This window comes from Mesoplodon densirostris, chromosome 9, assembly GCF_025265405.1.
Source record: "Mesoplodon densirostris isolate mMesDen1 chromosome 9, mMesDen1 primary haplotype, whole genome shotgun sequence".
In the NCBI taxonomy this organism is placed as follows: Eukaryota; Metazoa; Chordata; class Mammalia; order Artiodactyla; family Ziphiidae; genus Mesoplodon; species Mesoplodon densirostris.
In genome coordinates, this window is record NC_082669.1 from 76,318,353 (window position 1) to 76,337,172 (window position 18,820).

At 37.7% G+C, this 18,820-nt stretch overlaps 1 protein-coding gene across 2 annotated transcripts in view; it reads right to left on the reverse strand.

Moving 5' to 3' along the window:
* DOCK4 (dedicator of cytokinesis 4) overlaps positions 1-18,820 on the reverse strand; it is a 498,051-nt gene that overhangs the window by 30,861 nt on the left and 448,370 nt on the right. For both annotated transcript variants that reach the window (XM_060108913.1, XM_060108912.1), the window contains exons 35-38: positions 15,779-15,872; positions 8,324-8,472; positions 5,957-6,043; positions 4,044-4,148 (exon numbers count right to left, since the gene is read on the reverse strand). In XM_060108913.1, the coding sequence (XP_059964896.1) occupies positions 4,044-4,148; positions 5,957-6,043; positions 8,324-8,472; positions 15,779-15,872 (435 nt within the window). The remainder of the gene's footprint in view (positions 1-4,043; positions 4,149-5,956; positions 6,044-8,323; positions 8,473-15,778; positions 15,873-18,820) is intronic.

The window sequence follows — 18,820 nt, forward strand, 5'->3', positions numbered from 1 at the left end:
TGTGATTGCATCAAATGCCCCGAGGAAGAACTCTGGGCCAAAGTGAGGAAGTTAAAAACCACCCGTGGGCAGAGGGCTCGGGGTTGCAGCTGAGAAAAAGCAGCTGCAGGCACGCAGAGGAAACAACAGCAGGACTGGGTGCTGAGAACCTGCCACAATTCCCCACAAGCCTCTTGCTAAATCACGATCCTTTGAAAAACACAAGCTAAGACAGACTCCCTAGAAATTAAGACCCCCCCAAACAATCCTATATTTAAAACTTTCTTGACAGAGGTCATACCTTCTGATGCTGTATTATTTGCTTCTTTTCTACTCAAAAGATAATCAACAAGGACCTACTGTATAGCACAGGGGACTCTACTCAATACTCTTTAATAACCTGTATGGGAAAAGAATCTGAAAAAGAATAGATATATGTATATGTATAACTGAATCACTTTGCTGTACACCTGAAACTAATACAACATTGTAAATAGACTATACTCCAATATAAAATAAACTTTTTTTAAAAAGATAATAAATTTGCTTGATAAAATAAGACAATACATACCTTCCTGCATCTTACAGAAGTCCCCAAATAAATATCTGAATACTCAAAAAACTGAAACAGTTCTAAAAATATGCTTATACATCACAACAGTTTGTAAAATCAGGGGAGTTCCTCTAAGTATAAAGTCATTCAGTGGTATTAAGAAATCATTTTGGAATAAACATAAATTTTGGGTCTGATATTTGAGTTTCTGAGAAATAAAGAGGAATTAAGCATTTCCTCCATCAATGCTTTTTTTTTTTAAACCACAGCTTTACTGAGATGTAGTTCACATAACATAAAATTCACCCTTTTGAAGTATGCAATTCAGTTGCTTTTAGTATACTCACAGAGTTGTGCAACTATCAGCACTATCTAATTTCAGATTATTTTCATTACCTCAAAAAGGAACTCATGCCCATTAGCAGTCACTCCCTAGTTCCCCTCGCCTCAGTCCTTGGCAACCACTAATCTATTTTCTGTTTCCATAGATTTGCCTATTCTGGACATTTCATATAAATGGAATTACATAACATGTGGCCTTTTGTGACTGGCTTCTTTCACTTATAATATTCTCAAGGATTCAATCGTTTTGTAGCATATATCATTACCTCATTCCTTTCTTATTGCTGAATTTTCCATTGTATAACTGTACCATATTTTGTTTATCCATTCATCAGTGGATGGACATTTGGACAGTTTCCTTGTTTTGGCAAATATGAATAATACTGCTATGAATACTCGTGTACATGTCTTTGTGTGGCTCTATGTTTTCAATTCTCTTGATTATATATACCTAGGAGTGGAATTGCTGGGTCGTATTTATTAATACTTACTTTTTTTTTAATCGTCTTTGTTGTTTTTTTTTTAAAGGAAATATATACCTGTGGTATAAAGAATTCCCAAATGGCACAGGGCATACAATAAAAAGTAAATCTTTTTTGCAACCTTGACCTCAGTCATTCTCCTTAGACAAATCATTATTCAAACATATTCTATGCATATAAAACATTGTCAGTAAAGAACCCATTTTTCCATGAGGGTAAAAATAACCTACTTTGATCATACAATCATATAAATATATTAATTTATTTGAGCTTTAAACATTTTCTGGAAATTGATCAAACAATGAAAGGAAATTTTTAATGTTGATATTTGTTTGTTTTTAAATCAAAGAACAGACTAGAATCTGATTTACTAAAAAAAGGTCTAGCCTCATGATTCCAAAGGGTACAGTGCTCTTTAGAAACCAATAGAGGGTGACCCTTCTCTTTCATTTTGAAGGAAATGCCATTTATTTCTGGAAAAGCTGTTTTCGAAAGAACAGTGATACAGAGATCGATTTATTCCAATTGACTTTTTAACAAAATTCATTTTATTAGCCGATGCAGTCCTCTAATTTGCTAAATTCCCTTTAAAATTATGGCTCCTAAACTGCTTCTGATTTTTAAAAACTTTACACTTTTAATTAATACTAATTACACATACTAGATAGACATCTAGGATACTTCATAATACACTTGCTAGCTGAATTCAGAATTTGATCAGGGCTACAACCATTTTGTGGGCTGCTTTCTCTATAAAAAATATTAAAAATCATATTGTATGACTCATTTGGTATAAAGACAAATAGATGAATAATAATCTAATGTATAATATACATTATAATATATACTATAACATTTTCTTTAACCTAAAAGTTCACTTTTTTCTGGGACTTTCCTGGCAGTCCAGTGGTTAGGACTTCACCTTCCAATGCAGCAGGTGTGGGCTCCATTCCTGGTTGGGGAGCTGAGATCCCACATGCCTCATGGCCAAAAAACCAAAACATTAAAAAAAAAAAAAGAAGCAATATTTTAATAAATTCAATAAAGACTTTAAAAATGGTCCACATCAAAAAAAAAATCAAAAAAAGTTCACTTTTTCTTCTGATTTTTAAAAGAAGTTAAAACAGTTTTATGGGCCATCTAAGAATAATATGGTCTCTAAACACTGTATCTGCTGCGCATAATGGATCAGGTAGCCCTGAGTACGATAAGAAAACATCATCTTTGCATGATTTTGAGCCAAGAGAGGAAGTGGGTCTGCAGCAGCAGAGTCATGTCTGGACCCTCCTGTGGCGTCTCGGCCCTTTGTGCTGCTCACAGCTCTAGAACGCCCTTCCTTCCCCTCAGAACTTGGACCCAGGCCCTGTGTCCTCTGTGGGGGGTGGCTGATGACAGCCTAGGAAAAGCATGTCCATTTTCAAGATGTAGCCTTTCAAATTCAGCATCTGTTCTGAGTTTGCCACTATTTTTTATTTGGAATCAAGTTTTCCTTTGTCTTCAGGCAGGTCCATCTGCAGAGCCAACAATGCGACCGGGTACATCATGTGGCTCCTCTTTAATCCAACAAAGAGATTTTACTTATGTCTGCGTGGCACCCAAATACACGGTCATTTCAATCAGTTAAAGATGATTAATTTGTTATTTGAGCATTTGTTCTATGTAATACTAAATCAATCTTTGCCTATGGTGTTTGGGTATTTTATATATATATATATATATATATATATATATATATATATATGAATAAAGGTTTTATATATATAAAACCTTTATTCTGAAAGGCAGGTAAGTTAATGATTATTAAAGAAACAATGAAGTCAAATCTTTCTCCTTTCTGTTCACCTTCAAGTACCCCCATCCTGTACCTATCCATAGGTACTGACAGTTAAAGCAAGGTATTTAGGGCAACACAAATACCAAAATATTTGTATATTGAGATTTAAAGCTTGTAATGAATTCACTCAGTGTTACAAAATTATCCTAGATACTTCTCCTTAGTTGCTTGGGGAGGTGAATTCCCTCTCCCAACCAATGCTTTTAGGTAAGCAAGTGTAAGTGGGATGTTACTTATCGAAATGTTATATAAGTATTCAAGCACATAAGAGACTACTTGGTACAGTGTGAACAATGGTGAGAATGGAATCAAGTATTTTACTATCCAGTAGGTACCTTAGAGAGTCTGGAAAATTTTCCTTTGTAGAAATAGTTTCTACTAGCAATAAATTGCATCTCTTTGCTGGGTGCCACTTAGCTTTTCACAGAATCGACTAGGCCAAACAATGCTCTTCACGTGATTCTGGAGGAAGAGTTTGCACATAATGTGAAACCGCTATGTTTTCTGCAACTCCAGCTATTTCTCTTGAATGTTAACTCTACGGAAACCGCATTCTGAAGAGAGACTCTCTATCACACAGGGGAAGCAACTGTAATTGCCAGAGACTGCTCATAAGATATAGTAAGCTTAGAAACTTAAGAAGAAAAATCAAATGATTGTTTGAAATCTTGGGAAATTACTCAAAACAAGTCATTCTAGATGAGTGTGTTTGCAAACTACAGAGTTAAAAGAAAATCTCATGACGTTATTTTACCCTGTCTTAAAAGGATAAAATGTCATTCAGATCTTAGTTTGCTTGATTGGGATATCTATATTGGAAGTATAAAAGCAAATTAAATAGTGTATTACTTACTCTTAAGAAAAATGGAAATTTTTTCCCATAAAATCCAACTCTGAAGAACTCTGGTTCAAGACGTTGCTGGTCCATAATTTTGTCATACAAAGAGGCTTCCATCATCTAGCAAAGAACAGGGGAAATTTTAATCATTTTATCTCACCTTTTAGCTCTACCACTTTATAGAAGAGGATATTTCTTCTATAAAAAGGAGAACATCATTTTAGTTCAGTTTGCAGAAAAGAAGGTTTGACTCCCTTTCTGTGCTTTAAGGCAGGGATCAGCAAACTTACTCTGTAAATGACCAGGCAATAAATATTTTAGACTTTGCAGGCCACATGGTCCCTGTCACAACTACTCAATTCTGCGAGGCACACAGGCTGCAGTTTCCTGACCCCTGCTTTAAAGGATCGAGTATATTATTACATGTTCTCACCAGGGAGAATGATTTCTATGCACCTGGTCTATTGAGGAAATATTTTCTTCACAATAAGATAAAAATTAACATGAACTGTTAGAGGCAAATTCTGGAGAATTCTCGTACTCACCTGTGGATTTGGTTTTCCTGGGTCATGGTAATTTGGGACATTCGGAAGGTGCAACCTTGTACAGGTTGGACAGGGATAAACCAATAAACCAAACCAAAGGGGGTCCATAGTGCAAAGTGCTGTCTGGGCTGAAAGCTCTTAAATGTGTCTTTGACAAGGTTGGAACTACGAAATACATAAAGCTTATGGTTTCCCATTCATGGTATTATCATCCCCAGGGTTTCCACAGAAAGACTAATATGTCACTTGAAAACATTCCCCCTTCCCCCACCCCCAGTAACAGCTCCCAAAAGAGCAGTTGGCATGAAGTGCAATGCCTTGGGTTTATAAAAATCTTAGTGACTATGGCACCCAAGGGCTCTAATGGGTAAACACTGTAACCTCGATTCTGTTCCAGGGACAGGATGCCAAGAGAAGCACAACAACATTTTTATATAAAACTGCAGTGCCTGCCAGTGCCAGCATGATGGACTGAAGTTAAAACAAGGTTTTTCCTCCTTGGTTTTGATGTTAGGAGAAATATCGATGAACTGCTGACATGAAATACTATGCCAAAAGTACAGGGCCAGCTCCTGCCAGCTGAAAAAGTTACTTGTGGTGTAAGGGATTTTGAGCTGTTAAAGGTTTATGAGATCATCTCTTAAATTGCTACCTCAGAATTAAAAGGAAACATAATCATCTTTTTAAAAAATGTATATATAAAAGCTGGATCCTGTTTTAGAAACACTGAAGAGCTTAAGTGTTACAAGATGACACCAAATGTTCATGACTTTAAAGAATAGGACTTGGAGTACCAGAGGGACTTGCATGAATTTGAAATAAAAGAAGGTAAAAAACATTTGTTCAGGGGCACAAAATATTAGAGTCCTTGGGCTCTTGGGTACTAAGACCTTGGTTTCAGTTTAGCAAATAAAAACATATTTCTGAAGTGAAAAAGATTTGACACCTATAGAAGTTAACCCCCAAATATTTAAAAACGTGTCAGCTAGTCATTTTTACTATTTTGCTGTGCAGATTATGGGACTAAGAATGGTACATTGTTACAGAGATTTGTGTGCAAGTGGCAAGCTCTTCTAATAGTGTGGAGAGTTTCCTCAACAAACTGAAAGTATTTATCTTGGGTTAAATTTTATATTTCATATGTCAGATGTGTTTAGAATAGATCAAGGGCTCCCTTTTTGTATATTAATCAGAAAAATCACACAGATCAACATGCTATTTCTCTGTATAAATAGAGGAGTATGCTTCAGAGGAAAGGCATCTTTGAAAAGCTTTCTGCAAGACATATCAAGACTATCACAAAGCTAATTTCATAGCGTCATATTGGAAAGCTAAGCAAAAAAGGATTCCGTAACCCAATTAGGATGCATCCAGGTACCTTACCCTCATCTTGCTCAGGTTTCTATAATCATAATAACTTTCGTACTGCTCTGCAATCTTCCGGCACAAGATGATGCCATTCTCCCAACACTGTGGACAAGTGAATGACATAAATGTTCATGATCTCACAACATTTACTAACTTCCAGCCAGAGGTCAGGAGGTGACTGCTTTCAGATGATCAAGCCTTACTTCTTAACCTTTATAACCTACCCTTAAGGTACCACTGCAATTTTATGCATGAAAACAGCATGTAATTAACGTGTTAACTATTAAAAATCTTTAGAGAGTGGGAAATGAAAACCCACCATAAATCATTAACATATGGCACAAAAACAACATTTCCTGGCATCATTTCAAAATTATCATGTTGAAGATGAGGTATGTATATATAGAGATATATATATAGATAGATAGATAGATACATACATACAATGGAATATTACTCAGCCATCAAAAATAATGAAATAATGCCATTTGTAGCAACACGGATGAACCTAGAGATTATCACTAAAGCAAAGTAAGTCAGAAAGAGAAAGACAAATACCATATGATATCACTTGTATGTGGGATCTAAAATACAACACAAATCAACATATCTATGAAACAAAGACAGACTCACAGACACAGAGAACAGACGTGGTTGCCAAGGGTGTGGGGGTGGGAGAGGGATGGAATGGGAGTTTGGGTTTAGCAGATGCAAACTAGTATATATAGGATGGATAAACAACAAGGTCCTACTGCATAGCACAGGGAACTATATCCAATAGCCTGTGACAAACCATAATGGAAAACAATATGAAAAAAAATATATGTACAACTGAGTCACTTTGCTGTACCAAAGAAATTAACACAACATTGTAAATCAACTCTACTTCAATAAATTTTTTTTAAAAAGTAATAATTTATAGGTAAAAAACAAAGAAACAAAATTATCATCTTGAAATAACTGCTGTTCCACAATGGTCAAGGAGACGAATAAACAGGCCCTCAGTGCTGGGGTGGGGGAAGTGCCACCGACCCCTAAGGCCCAATTTTCCACAACTGGCACAGTGGATTCCTTGTTTGGCCCAATTTCACTTGGAAGTTGTGAGGTTTTAACTCAGCTGGTTACTCTAAGGAGAAATGCAGAAATCCTTTGATCCAGCTTAGGTATCAGCAAATTTCTTCACCAAACAGTAAATACTTTAGGTTTTGTGGACCATACAGCCATTGTCACAACCACTCAACTGCTGTTAAATCATGAAAACACATCTGTATAGACACACATGAGCTTGGCTGGGTTCCAATAAAACTTTATAGACAATGAAAAGGGAACTTCATGTAATTTTCTCATGTCAAATCATTCTTCTTTTGATTTTGTTCAACCAATTAAAAATGTAAAAGTGATTCTTAGATTGTGGGCTGAACAGAAACAGTCAGTGAACCATTTGACCCATGGGCCGTAGCCTCCAAGCCCTGATCCAGCACAAGCTCCTGAGAATGGGCCAAGAGATGCAGCCAGAGGTTTTGTAACAGCTTATCTTAAGGGTGGAAACTTTACTGCAGGAGGGCACAGAGGCATTTCTTTGCTATTAACGTAACGAACGATATGTCAGTGTAGTTTGATAAATAATAGAAGAGGATAGGAAAGAAGCAATTCCCTTTCATCAAATTTTTAGGTGTACCCAATTATGTCTTATAAGAGAACGAGAGCCACTGGTTGTATTTTAATTTCCTGTTTAACCTTGGCACTTTGGAAGATATATGTAAATCTAAGACACATATCACCAAAGCATCCAAGTGTTCAGATCAACTGGGGTCAGATTCACAATTATTTTTCTTCAAGAGCACTGCAAACCCTTGAAGAGGGAGCAGGGGGCAGGGAGGTGATGTGCTGAATTGCCTTATTAGCTCAGGGAGGTTTTCAACACCCCATGGCAACTCTCAGTATATGACGGGGTGTCATACAATGCTGTAAACAAATTTAGTTTCATTTATTTTACCTTAAAAAAAAAAGTGGAAGGAGGCAGATTACTACATGCCAATTTGGGGAGCTGAGTGAGGTGTGATAATGGTTTTTCAGATAATAAAATGCCTGGGTGTCAAAACCTCTAGATCAGTGTTAATCAAGGTGGGGTCCCATGTTCATACACATTGGAATTTCCTGGAGTCCTTGTTAAAATTACAGAATCCCTTGCCTCAAGCCAGACTTACTTAATCAGAATGTCCAGGAGTAGGGCCTGGGAATCTTAATTTCAATAAACTCTTTGTGGAGTCTTTAACGCACATTGAAATTCGAGGGCCCCTGCTTGAAGAGGTGGCCATCAATGAACTAAAGGAAATGTGACAATCACCTTGGGAGATGCCACGGGTGGGCGGGGCCACCTACCTTGCCTCTGTCAAAGTTCTGGATGATGGCGAGGTGCAGGTGCTCCTTGCGCTGCCATTCTGTCTGCATGGGGTAGGTCAGGAACTCCCGGAGGGGCCGATCAGACCATTCCAGCAGCTCATCATATAACAGCAGAGTATACGCGGCCTCTGAAATTCAAGTGGGAAGGTGATGATCGAGACAGGACCCCAAAGAACCTCCCTTCAAACGGGGCTGGTTAGGGACAAATTGGAGAAAACACTATTTTCTGAATGTCACGATACTAAAGAAAAATGTCCAGAATATATGCAACAGGTTAATGAATGATGAGTTCCCCTGGGAGATGGAATTATCAGAGATTTGTGTTTGATCTTTTGGTTCTCTTTATTCTCTCTGTCTTTCTCTCCTTCCCTCCTTTTTGCCCCCCCCATAACGTTCATATGCTACCAGCATAGGATAATAAAAATAAAAATGTTTAAGGGTATCTCTGTAGCTGGTTCAAAGATGTAGGTAGGGGAGACATGTCTTTGTTTGCTACAAAGTTCACGGGTAAATCCCTTGGAGTGGGACTATGGGCATCTTCCAAAGGGCATGCTTAGGAAGCACAAAATGATAGCTAAATTCTCCTGGATAATAAAAGGCTGAAAAATCTGAGAGTGGTGCGTGTGTGTGTGTGTGTGTGTGTGTTGGCGGGGGGGTCAGGGTACAGGCAGAATTTAGGAGGGGCAAAGCTAGAGAGGAGCCGAGTTCAGAGAAGAAAAAAATTTAAAATCTAGCAACAGAGGAAGGACAAGAAAGAGTAAAAGTATTGGATAAACAGTGTGTGTGTGTGTGTGTGTGTGTGTGAGAGAGAGAGAGAGAGAGAGAGAGAGAGAGAACAAACTGCGGGGGCTGTGTGCTATGACCCCCATGGTTAGTCCCAACAAATCTTCAGTAATGGCTGCTGAAGTCATGACATGTTTGGTGTGGTTGGAATTTCTTGGGGAAACATGAAAAGAGATGACATTGTTTACACACGCGTGAAAATGGTGACCCACAGGCTTAAGCATAGTTGACACGTAGTGTATTTAATAGAATACTTGCTATTCTGCAGGTCTCTTCTTTTCCTGAACCATAAATATGGCCAAATACATCAAGAATAGGAACCAGAATTCACTGTCACCAATGAAGGACTATATTAATAATAATCTAACACTATAATAGCCAACTCGTTTACTGCATTGAATAAAATGAACAAACCCTTATGTTATTTATTCATTTAACTACCACCTCCACACACGTCTCAAAAGACACAGTAGGAGCTTTTACCATAATATCCATAAATGGTAATTCTTTTTTTCACTTATTTGCTTTATGGATAACTACACATAGAGCTCTTAAGTAACATGTCAAGTTCTAGAACTATGATTTGGCTATCTCAATATATAACATATAGTTGTGATAAAGAGCTAGATTCCTATCACTTTTCTCTTTTCTCTCAAGTGTAGAAGTCCTGTAAGGCACAGGCTCTGGCCGTTCTTCCTCTTTCATTACCTTTGGTGAGCTCAATCCTGTAGCTTCAATGACTGTAGCAAAAGCTTTCATCACCCACCAGCAGTCTCTTATCCCCCAGCATTCAGTTTGTGCACTGTTACCAATATGACTTTCCTTCACTGCAAATGATCACATTGCTCCCCTGATTAAAACTAGCCAATGATGCTAAGTAACTAACAGAACAAATCTATATTTCCTAAAGTGACAGAGAAGGCTGCCCATGATATGGTCCCTCCGCTCACATATTCCCACTGTTCCTCCACTTATTACATGTAAGAAGGAGCCCGCCACTGTCTCTCCTAAGAAGCCTCCAGCCCCCTTGACCCCATGATCAGCTTTTGCTGAATGAAACAAGATGCATCCTGACCCAGAGGCAGCTGCCCACCAGGGACAGAGGTGGTTTCTCTTGCTTGGGCACTGGACAAACCCTTTCTTGTGGTGAGATGGAGAGAGGGAATATCCGCTAAAGGGTGTTGGTTAATAAGTGGATGCAGAAACAGCTGAATCACCACAACGCAGGTTGCCATGGAAGACTGCCTTACAGAGGACAAGAATGGTGATGATAATAACCAGATCACCAGAGCTGTGCTGTATTTGAATAGCCTTCTACTTTTCTCTGAGGCCTCCTGAGATAATTTCCTAATCTTTAATTACCCACATATTCTTATCATGCCAAGCACCTAAGAAAACCCCATGTGTGACTTTGTTTTTCCATCCACACTCTTTGCTTGTGTTATCCGAACAAACTAAGGTTCCCCTCACTTATCACACCAACTGACACCTATGGTCCTTCACAGCCTGTTCCTTCAAGCCTTTCCGCTTTAGCTACTAAATAACTCCTATTTTCTCTTAGTGACGCAGCTCAGGAATTATCATCTTTGTCTCTCAAATTTCTTGTGTGTCTCCCTGAGCACTCAAAAAATACCCTTAAGACTAACCATGTCACAGTGAAAAGGGGGAGGGGTGAGGACTGAGGTTCCTCACTCCCCACAGCTGAAGCCTGCAGCTGACCACAGGGTGGCACCCAAAAGGCAATGAAGGTCAAATTTACAGAGACAGAAAGTAGAATGGTGGTTCCCAGGGATTGGGGGAGGGGAAAATGGGAAGTTATTGTTTAATGGGTACAGGGTTTCAGATTGGTTCTGGAGACAGATGGTGGTGATGGTCGCACAACAATGTGAATGTACTTAATGCCACCGAACTGTACACTGAAAAATAGGTAAGATGGTAAATTTTATGTTATGCATATTTTACCACAATAAAAAAGTGAAAAAAAGGGGGAGCAATGAAGAGTTTCTAATCCCTAAACTGCTTTCCAAATCATGTTTGCCCTGGTAAGGTCCAGGGGATGGCTGGAAGGTCACGTGTGGGTGACTTGCCCCTGAGAATTGTGGAAAAACAAGTAAGCATTGGTGGGCCAGCAGAGGAAGCTGAAAAATGACAGAATGGTGACACGGGAAAGGTGTGAAAACAAATTACACCTGTTTCAGAATTTGATTCGGGAAAATCATGATGTATACCTGAGGTAAACAGTGTGTGTAAAGGAAGCATTAAAGGAAACATGTATGCCTTTGAGGTGTTAACAGCAGACTACTAAGGTTGTTTGAACACATTAACAAATTGTAGATGTTTTATTATACATTATATACTTATTCCTCTACATCTTTAGAAGACAATACTACATATTTAAAAGAGAAGGATGAATCACATCCAAAATTTCCAATAGACAATGTTTTTAAAAGTGTTTATAATTCTGAAAAGGCATCATCACATAATTAAATATGGGCTATCTCATTCCATCATTTTGAGATGTGTACAATGAGGACGCCAATATGCAAAAAGAAATAACACAGGAGAAGAGTGGAGATGAATCAAGTAATGGAGGGCACTGTCACAGAGGGCTGGAAAGGGTTAAGCCATTTAAACTGAATCCTATAAAGATAGAGAATTTTTTCCATCAATTTCACTTTCTCCAAGGACACACAAAAATGAGGACAGAAGAGAAATAAGAAAAATGTTTCATAGGAAAAGAACTTATTTCTTATGACTTTGGGGAACATAAAAACTGCAAGCTGAGTAAAGAAATTAAAGAAAAAAGATTTATTCGTTTCCAAAATAGACAGATTTGGATTTTCAGAAAACCAAAATGTATCTGTTACATATCTGCAAGAGCTTTTCCTCATTTCCCTCTCTTCTTTCTTTTTTTTTTTTTTTATGGACTTTCAAATAAAACAAGTCTACTAGGTTGTTTTCACAGATAGAAAAACTAGGTTCACCATTTCTCTCAAAAATTGGCTACAAACTACTTTAAAATGACCACTTAAACTCCCAGACAAAAATCTTAGTTTATTTAATCAAAACTATCAGCACATCTGTGTGAAGAGATACTGGGGCTTCCTCAGTGATTAAGGAATTACCAGTATTGAAGGAGAGAAATCTGCTCTCAGGGTATTAAAATCTCATTGAGTGCATTCATTAGTAATGCATTTATTTAAATCTCACACTGCTAGGCACTCAGTCAAAGAACTGAGAAGACTAAGAAGAAGAAAATATCATCTCTGTCCTCAAGGAACTTACCCTTCAATTAAAGATCTCTCTACTACCTACCTATGTACCTATTAACACACACACACATACATATACATGTAACTATAACTATACTTATATAACTATGAATAAAAACAACATGATAAATGTTTTAATGGAAATCTGAAAAAATTGCAATGGGAAAAGAGTTGGAAATATCAACTCAGCCCATGGCAGGGAGTGCTGGGTCATGGAGTTGATGAGGGAGGTGAAGAAAGGTAAAAACTTCATGGAAAAGATGATATAGGAGCTGGCTCTTAAGGATAAAAGTTAGGAATGTAGTGCGAGAGGTAAGATGAGGCTGAGCAGATAGGTGTTGGTTCAATTATGATGGGCTCTGAATAAAGAGTTTGAGCTTTATTTTGTAAAAGACATGAATTGACAGAGTTATATCTAGAGAAGGGGTTGGCAAAATTTTCTCAAAGGGCCAGAAAGTAAATAATTTAGGCTTGCAGGCCACACTACAACTTTGTTGCAACTATTTAACTCTGCCAGTGGAGCACAACAGCAACCTTAGACAATATGCAATTAAGTGGGTGTGGCTCAGTTATAATAAAACTTTCTTTACAAAACCAGCTGGCCGGTCTGCAGGTTAAAGTTTGCTGAGGTAACTCTGGGGATAGTTAGGAAGCAGTCCAGGTGAGAGATGATGAAGGCCTATTTGAGGCAGTGAAACTGGAAATAATAAAAAGAAAATGGTTTTGATGTTTAGGAAGCAGAACCAATAGCACTTCATGAATAAGAGGCATCAAAGATATCATGAAGTCTCCAGTTTAAGAGTAAACAGTGATGCTCTTAAGTGATACAGTGGAACTGTAGCTAGAGGCATATTTAAATTCTGGGAACAGGAGCACCACTTCAGAAAGGTTCCTTTACTCTTTTAAAGCTGAGGGAGGAACCATGATTCAGGAGTTCTTTGGAAGAACAGTGTGGCAAAAGACTAAGATTTGTAGTTCCTAAATCCAATTAAAGGGTTCTCATTCTCGTTAAGATGTAGTAAGCACATTCTAGTGTATCTTTCCCACTGATTCAACTAAAAACCCCAGACAAAATATGTAAAGCAACTATTGGAGAATTCTGAACAGTAAATGAGAAGGTAGACAGAACAGGAAAATCAATACTCAAAAGAAGGACCACAGAGTGGTGAGTTCCTTGTTTTTATTTTTTGCCTTTTCTATCTCCTGGTTTAGCCTTCCCTGTCTCCTGGAACTGCAAATGGAAACAGACAGAAAAAGCTCCAAGAAAAGCTCCTCTAGTCAGAGGACTGGGAAGAGGACCTTCTGTGGGATGGAGTACTTTTGACTCTTCTGGTCCACTCTGAGTCCCAGGGACAAAGCTGTAACCCTGAAGTGTGACAATAGGGGCGATCACAGTGGCAGCAGCAACAGCTTCCATTTTTCTCTTTTCTTTCACTGCTTTGTTCCCAGGGAGACCAACTGTACACAGTACATCATAGTGTGGAGGATCAAGCCTTGGCTCTGAGTACTTTGGCTTGGATCAAGTGAGAGTACTAGGAAAAGGAGCCCCTGGGAGATGGGAATAGTGAGAAATATCAGAGAGAGGAAGGAGATGGAGGAAGGAATTTTAAAATTCTGTGTATGACTTCCTGGGCTCACCCCCAAGCTGCACATGTGTAGAATGAACTAGAATCAATATAACAAAGATTTTGATAAATGAATTATGGTATAGATAAATGTCCATGTCCCAGACCCTCCCTGGGTGACATACATGCAGGAAAGACCAGGAGAGTGCTGCAAAGGCTTTGATAACTAAACTGACCTTCAAAAGGTGGCTCAGGACTTGAGGTCCGAAACTAACTGATTTTCTGCTAAAATAAAAATAGTCAACATTCTCCAGAAGATAAACTCTCATAATATTCAAAATGCCCAGGATATAATATGCCCAGGATATAATCCAAAATTATGTGACATTCAAAGAACCAGGAAAACTAAACAAATCTCAAAGGGAAAAGGCAATAACAGATGCCAATTCCAAGATGATTCAGTTGTTGAAATTATAGGCAAATACTAAGAAATAGCTATTACAACCATGCTACTTGAAGTAAAAGTGAACACTCGTGAAATAAATAGAAAGATACATGTTCTTTGCAAAGAAATTGAAGCTATTAAAAAATAGCTAAATAAGAATTTTAGAATTATATAATAAAAATAACAAAAACTAAAATTTCACTGGAAGGGCTCAACAGTTGAATGGAAATGATAGAGGAGAAGCAAAGGACTTGAAAATGGATGAAGCGAAATGATCCAATCTGAAAAACAGCAAGAAGAAAAAGTGAAAAAAAAAAAAAACAACAACCAAAAAACAAACCAGGGTCTGAGAAACTTATAGAATGATACCAAAAGGTCATAAAACTGGCCATCCATAAAACTGGAGTCCCAAAAGAGAGAATCAGTGCAGAAAATATATTCGAAGAAATAATGCCTGAAAACTTCCCAAATTTGGTGAAGGAAATAAGTTTATAGATCCAAGAAGCTCAACAAACCCAACCAGGATAAAGTTTAAGAAAACCATGCCCATATATATCATAACTGAACTGCTGAAAACCGAACATAAAGTCTTGAAAGCAACCAGAGACAATTACACATTACATACAGGGGAACAATTTCAATGACTACAGATCTCTCAACAGAAACAATGGAGGCCAGAAGAAAGTAAAACAACATTTTTAAAGTACTGAAACAATGATACTGTCCAAACAAAGACACTACCCAGCAAACATCTCCTTCAGGGATGAAGGTAAAGTAAAGATGAAGGAAAACTAAGAATTCTTCACTATTAGATCTGCTCTAAAAGAAATACTAAAATAAGTTCTTTAGGTTGCATGAAAATGTTAACAGAGGAAAATTGAGAATTTCAGGAATGAAGAAAGACCAACAGAAATGGTAAATATCTGAGTAAATAAAATAGATTATTTTTATCCTCTTAAATTCTTTAAAGTAGATATGACTTAAAAATTATGACATTATCCGATGGAGTTTTCAATGTACCTAGATGTAATACCTATGACACTACAATGTAAAGTGGGGAGGTCGTAAAGTTCCTATATTTAACTTGAAGCGGTGAAATACTAACTTTAAGTAGACCGTGAAAAGCTGCTTTTTATAATCCCAAAAGCAACCTCTAAAAAACTACACAAAGAGATAAAGCGAAAAAAAAAAGCCAATATATTAAAAACATAGAGTACTTAGAAACATAAATCTAATTAAAAATAAATTCCACTTTTAAAGGAGAAATGCTTGAGTCCTCAGAGCTAATTAAAAAAACAGAGGAGTTATTATTTTTAATATACCAGTGACCTGCTCACTTCCCCCAACCTGAGCCAAAAGACACAATTACCTGTGAAGTTCTGTGCTTTGAGGTGCAGATCGTAGAGTTTGTGGATATAGCGTATATACATCTCTTCCTTGTTCAGTTCAGTCTTATAGAAGTTCTATAAAAAGCAGTACAAGCATGGATAATTCCTCAACAATTAGCTTGGCAAGTATCTGCCTTTTACTCTGCTTGAAGTTTGATAACTTGAACCAAGAGAACAGATGAATTTTTCTGTATAAATGTCTTTAAAAAATTAAGTAAGGAGACCCAGTGGCATATTTTTAACTCAGCACTGTCTGTATTAAACATTACCTATCATTTATTGAATAGGCTGGTAATTCCTCGGGGGATGTTATTACCACTGATTCACATTTCATTTGTTACTTTCTGTTGTTTTTTGTTAGTTTAACTGCCAGTGGACAATCAGCCTATTCAACTAAAAATATTAAAAATATGCAAGAGATTAACCTGTTTATTAAATTTGATCATGGATAGTCAAAGGATAATTTCTTTAATTTTAAACTTATTTTAAAGGTTTCCAGTTTATGACTATAACATAAAGGGATTAATAAGAGATTTTATTTCAAATGACTGTTACAGGGCCATACTTATTGAAAATATTTGGTTTATTAAAGAAAGGTATCTGGATCTTATTAAACTTCTCTAAAATGTTTTAACATTTGTCACCAAAAACTCAACTCTGACTTACCTGGACACATTACGTTGCCATTTTAAAGGTACACTTTATAGGTATCCACATACACTCCTTTACCACATCAGACAGTACCTTAGTCCTCACTGAACTTAGTAAACATATGAGCAAAAGTGTAAGAAGTTGGGGTCTAGCAAAAGCATGATGCTGTGAAACTCTATATAAGGCAATTTTAGAAAGCAGATCATTGTACATTATGAAATCCCTGCTTAAGCCATCTGAACTGCTATCATTACTACTGCTGTTGTTATTTATTTTATTTTATTTTATTTTTTTGCTGTTGTTATTTTGACAGATACTACTTGGTGTGTAGAAGAAGGGAAAATGAATAGTGATGGGGGGATAAATCTGGTGACTTGACGCAGTGACAGGTTTTTCTAAGGGGGAAAGGCCAGGAATTCTAAATGTTTTTGAAGTTGATTAGCTAGAGAGGTGCTTTGGTAATGGACCAAACTAGCCAATGTGGCTGCTTAAATTGTACTTGGGCTCAAAGCCCGAGGAACTTCTGTCAATGTACTTTCTGGCCACTACCTAACAGGTGTCCATTCTTCAGTATGAGGACTCTTCTAACCTCGAGACACTGACATTTAGTTGAACGCATCATAAAAAAATTTTTTTTTCCAATTTATACCATTATCCTTCCCCGTTTCGTCTTGTGCCTTGTAGGTCTTGGCATTCTTTAAAAAGCTAAGTAAACAATGCTCTTTATATCTCTACTATAACCAAAATCATTTTAATTAGCAAGAATTGTTGTACCATAAACATAATTTAACAACCTCATAGCAGGCTTTTATGTTATTAAAGGATAATTTGTTCTAATAGCTTTCTGGTAAGAAGCGGATTTCTTTGGGAACCAAATAAGTGATCACTCTGTAAATGAACAGTTCTTGAAAAAAAGAAAAGCTCTCTCCAGGCAGCAGATGAGAATCTTTCACATATGTCTGGCAAAACTAGTGACACAAAGAAGAAAACAATAATTACATTTCCTTGTATTAGTCATGTCAAAGATTACCCGTTTTTACCAGCCTAATGCTACAGTTTAACTCTGATCTTGTAAAGAAAGCCAGAGCTCTCCTGAAGACAATCTGGAATTGATCTTTCCAAAAAGTTAAGAAAAATCTCTAGGAGGGAGTGAGTGGTTAAAGAGAACCATATTGCAGCTAGAAATCAAAAGCTTTCCATATGGAGTAGAAGCTAACCAGATTAGCTTCAAAGTTATATATTTTGTCCTTTAATAATAAGTAGTCGGGTGCTGGTTGAAATTAGAACAGCTTTCAAAATGTTAGCATTTTCTATACGGATATTCTTTTTTTAAAAAATAAATTTATTTATTTTTGGCTGCGTTGGTTCTTTGTTGCTGCACACGGGCTTTCTCCAGTTGCAGCGAGCAGGGGCTACTCTTTGTTGTGGTGCTCAGGCTTCTTGTTGCGGTGGCTTCTCTTGTTGCGGAGCACAGGCTCTAGGGCGCGTGGGCTTCAGTAGTTGCGGCACATGGGCTCAGTAGTTGTGGCTCACGGGCTCAGTAGTTGTGGCTCACGGGCTCTAGAGCGCAAGCTCAGTAGTTGCGGTGCATGGACTTGTGGTGCATGCTCCATGGCATGAGGGATCTTCCAGGACCAGGGCTCAAACCCATGTCCCCTGCATTGGCTGATGGACTCTTAACCACTGTGCCACCAGGGAAGTCTGATAAGGACTATTCTTGGTCAGTGCAAAACTAGCAAGATAAATTCATTGTCTCAAGTGGATATTGATGGGGCCACTGATTTTATTTATTAAGTCACTGGCTTATTCCTACTGGGAAACTAGAATAAACACATTTAGGTGGAAGTATTCATTCTTTCATCCGAGGAAATGATCTCTCCTGTTATACTGGTTGAGGAAATGAACCTAGGGTCTACATTTATTCGTGTACCTCTAAACAGAGGACGCTGTGAAAGGAGATGGAGACAATGGAAGACGATTCCTTTGGAAAAAGGTAAAGTCTTTCCTTTGAGGCTATTTATGAGACTTTGTGTTTGGAGTTGGGGTAGAGCCAAGATTAAGGAGATAAACTGAGAAAACCTGAAGCTGACAGAGCATTTGGCTTTTCTCCCCAAATACTGATGTACAAGCAGGCACGTGGAAGGAGATCAGGCTGAGGACCTTGACCACGGTGAAAGGCTGGCAAAAAGCTGGGAAAGCACAGAAAGGAAATTTAAAAGTGGAAATGACTGTGCTCAAGGTTAGAAATAAGTGCTAAGAGGAGAGATAATGGGTTGACCCAGTGAGCTTGGCCTGATGGCCTGCAGGTTACTGTTGGGTCTGATGATAAAAATTACAGAAGAAACTGCATAACAAGAGGCGGCCTGATAGAG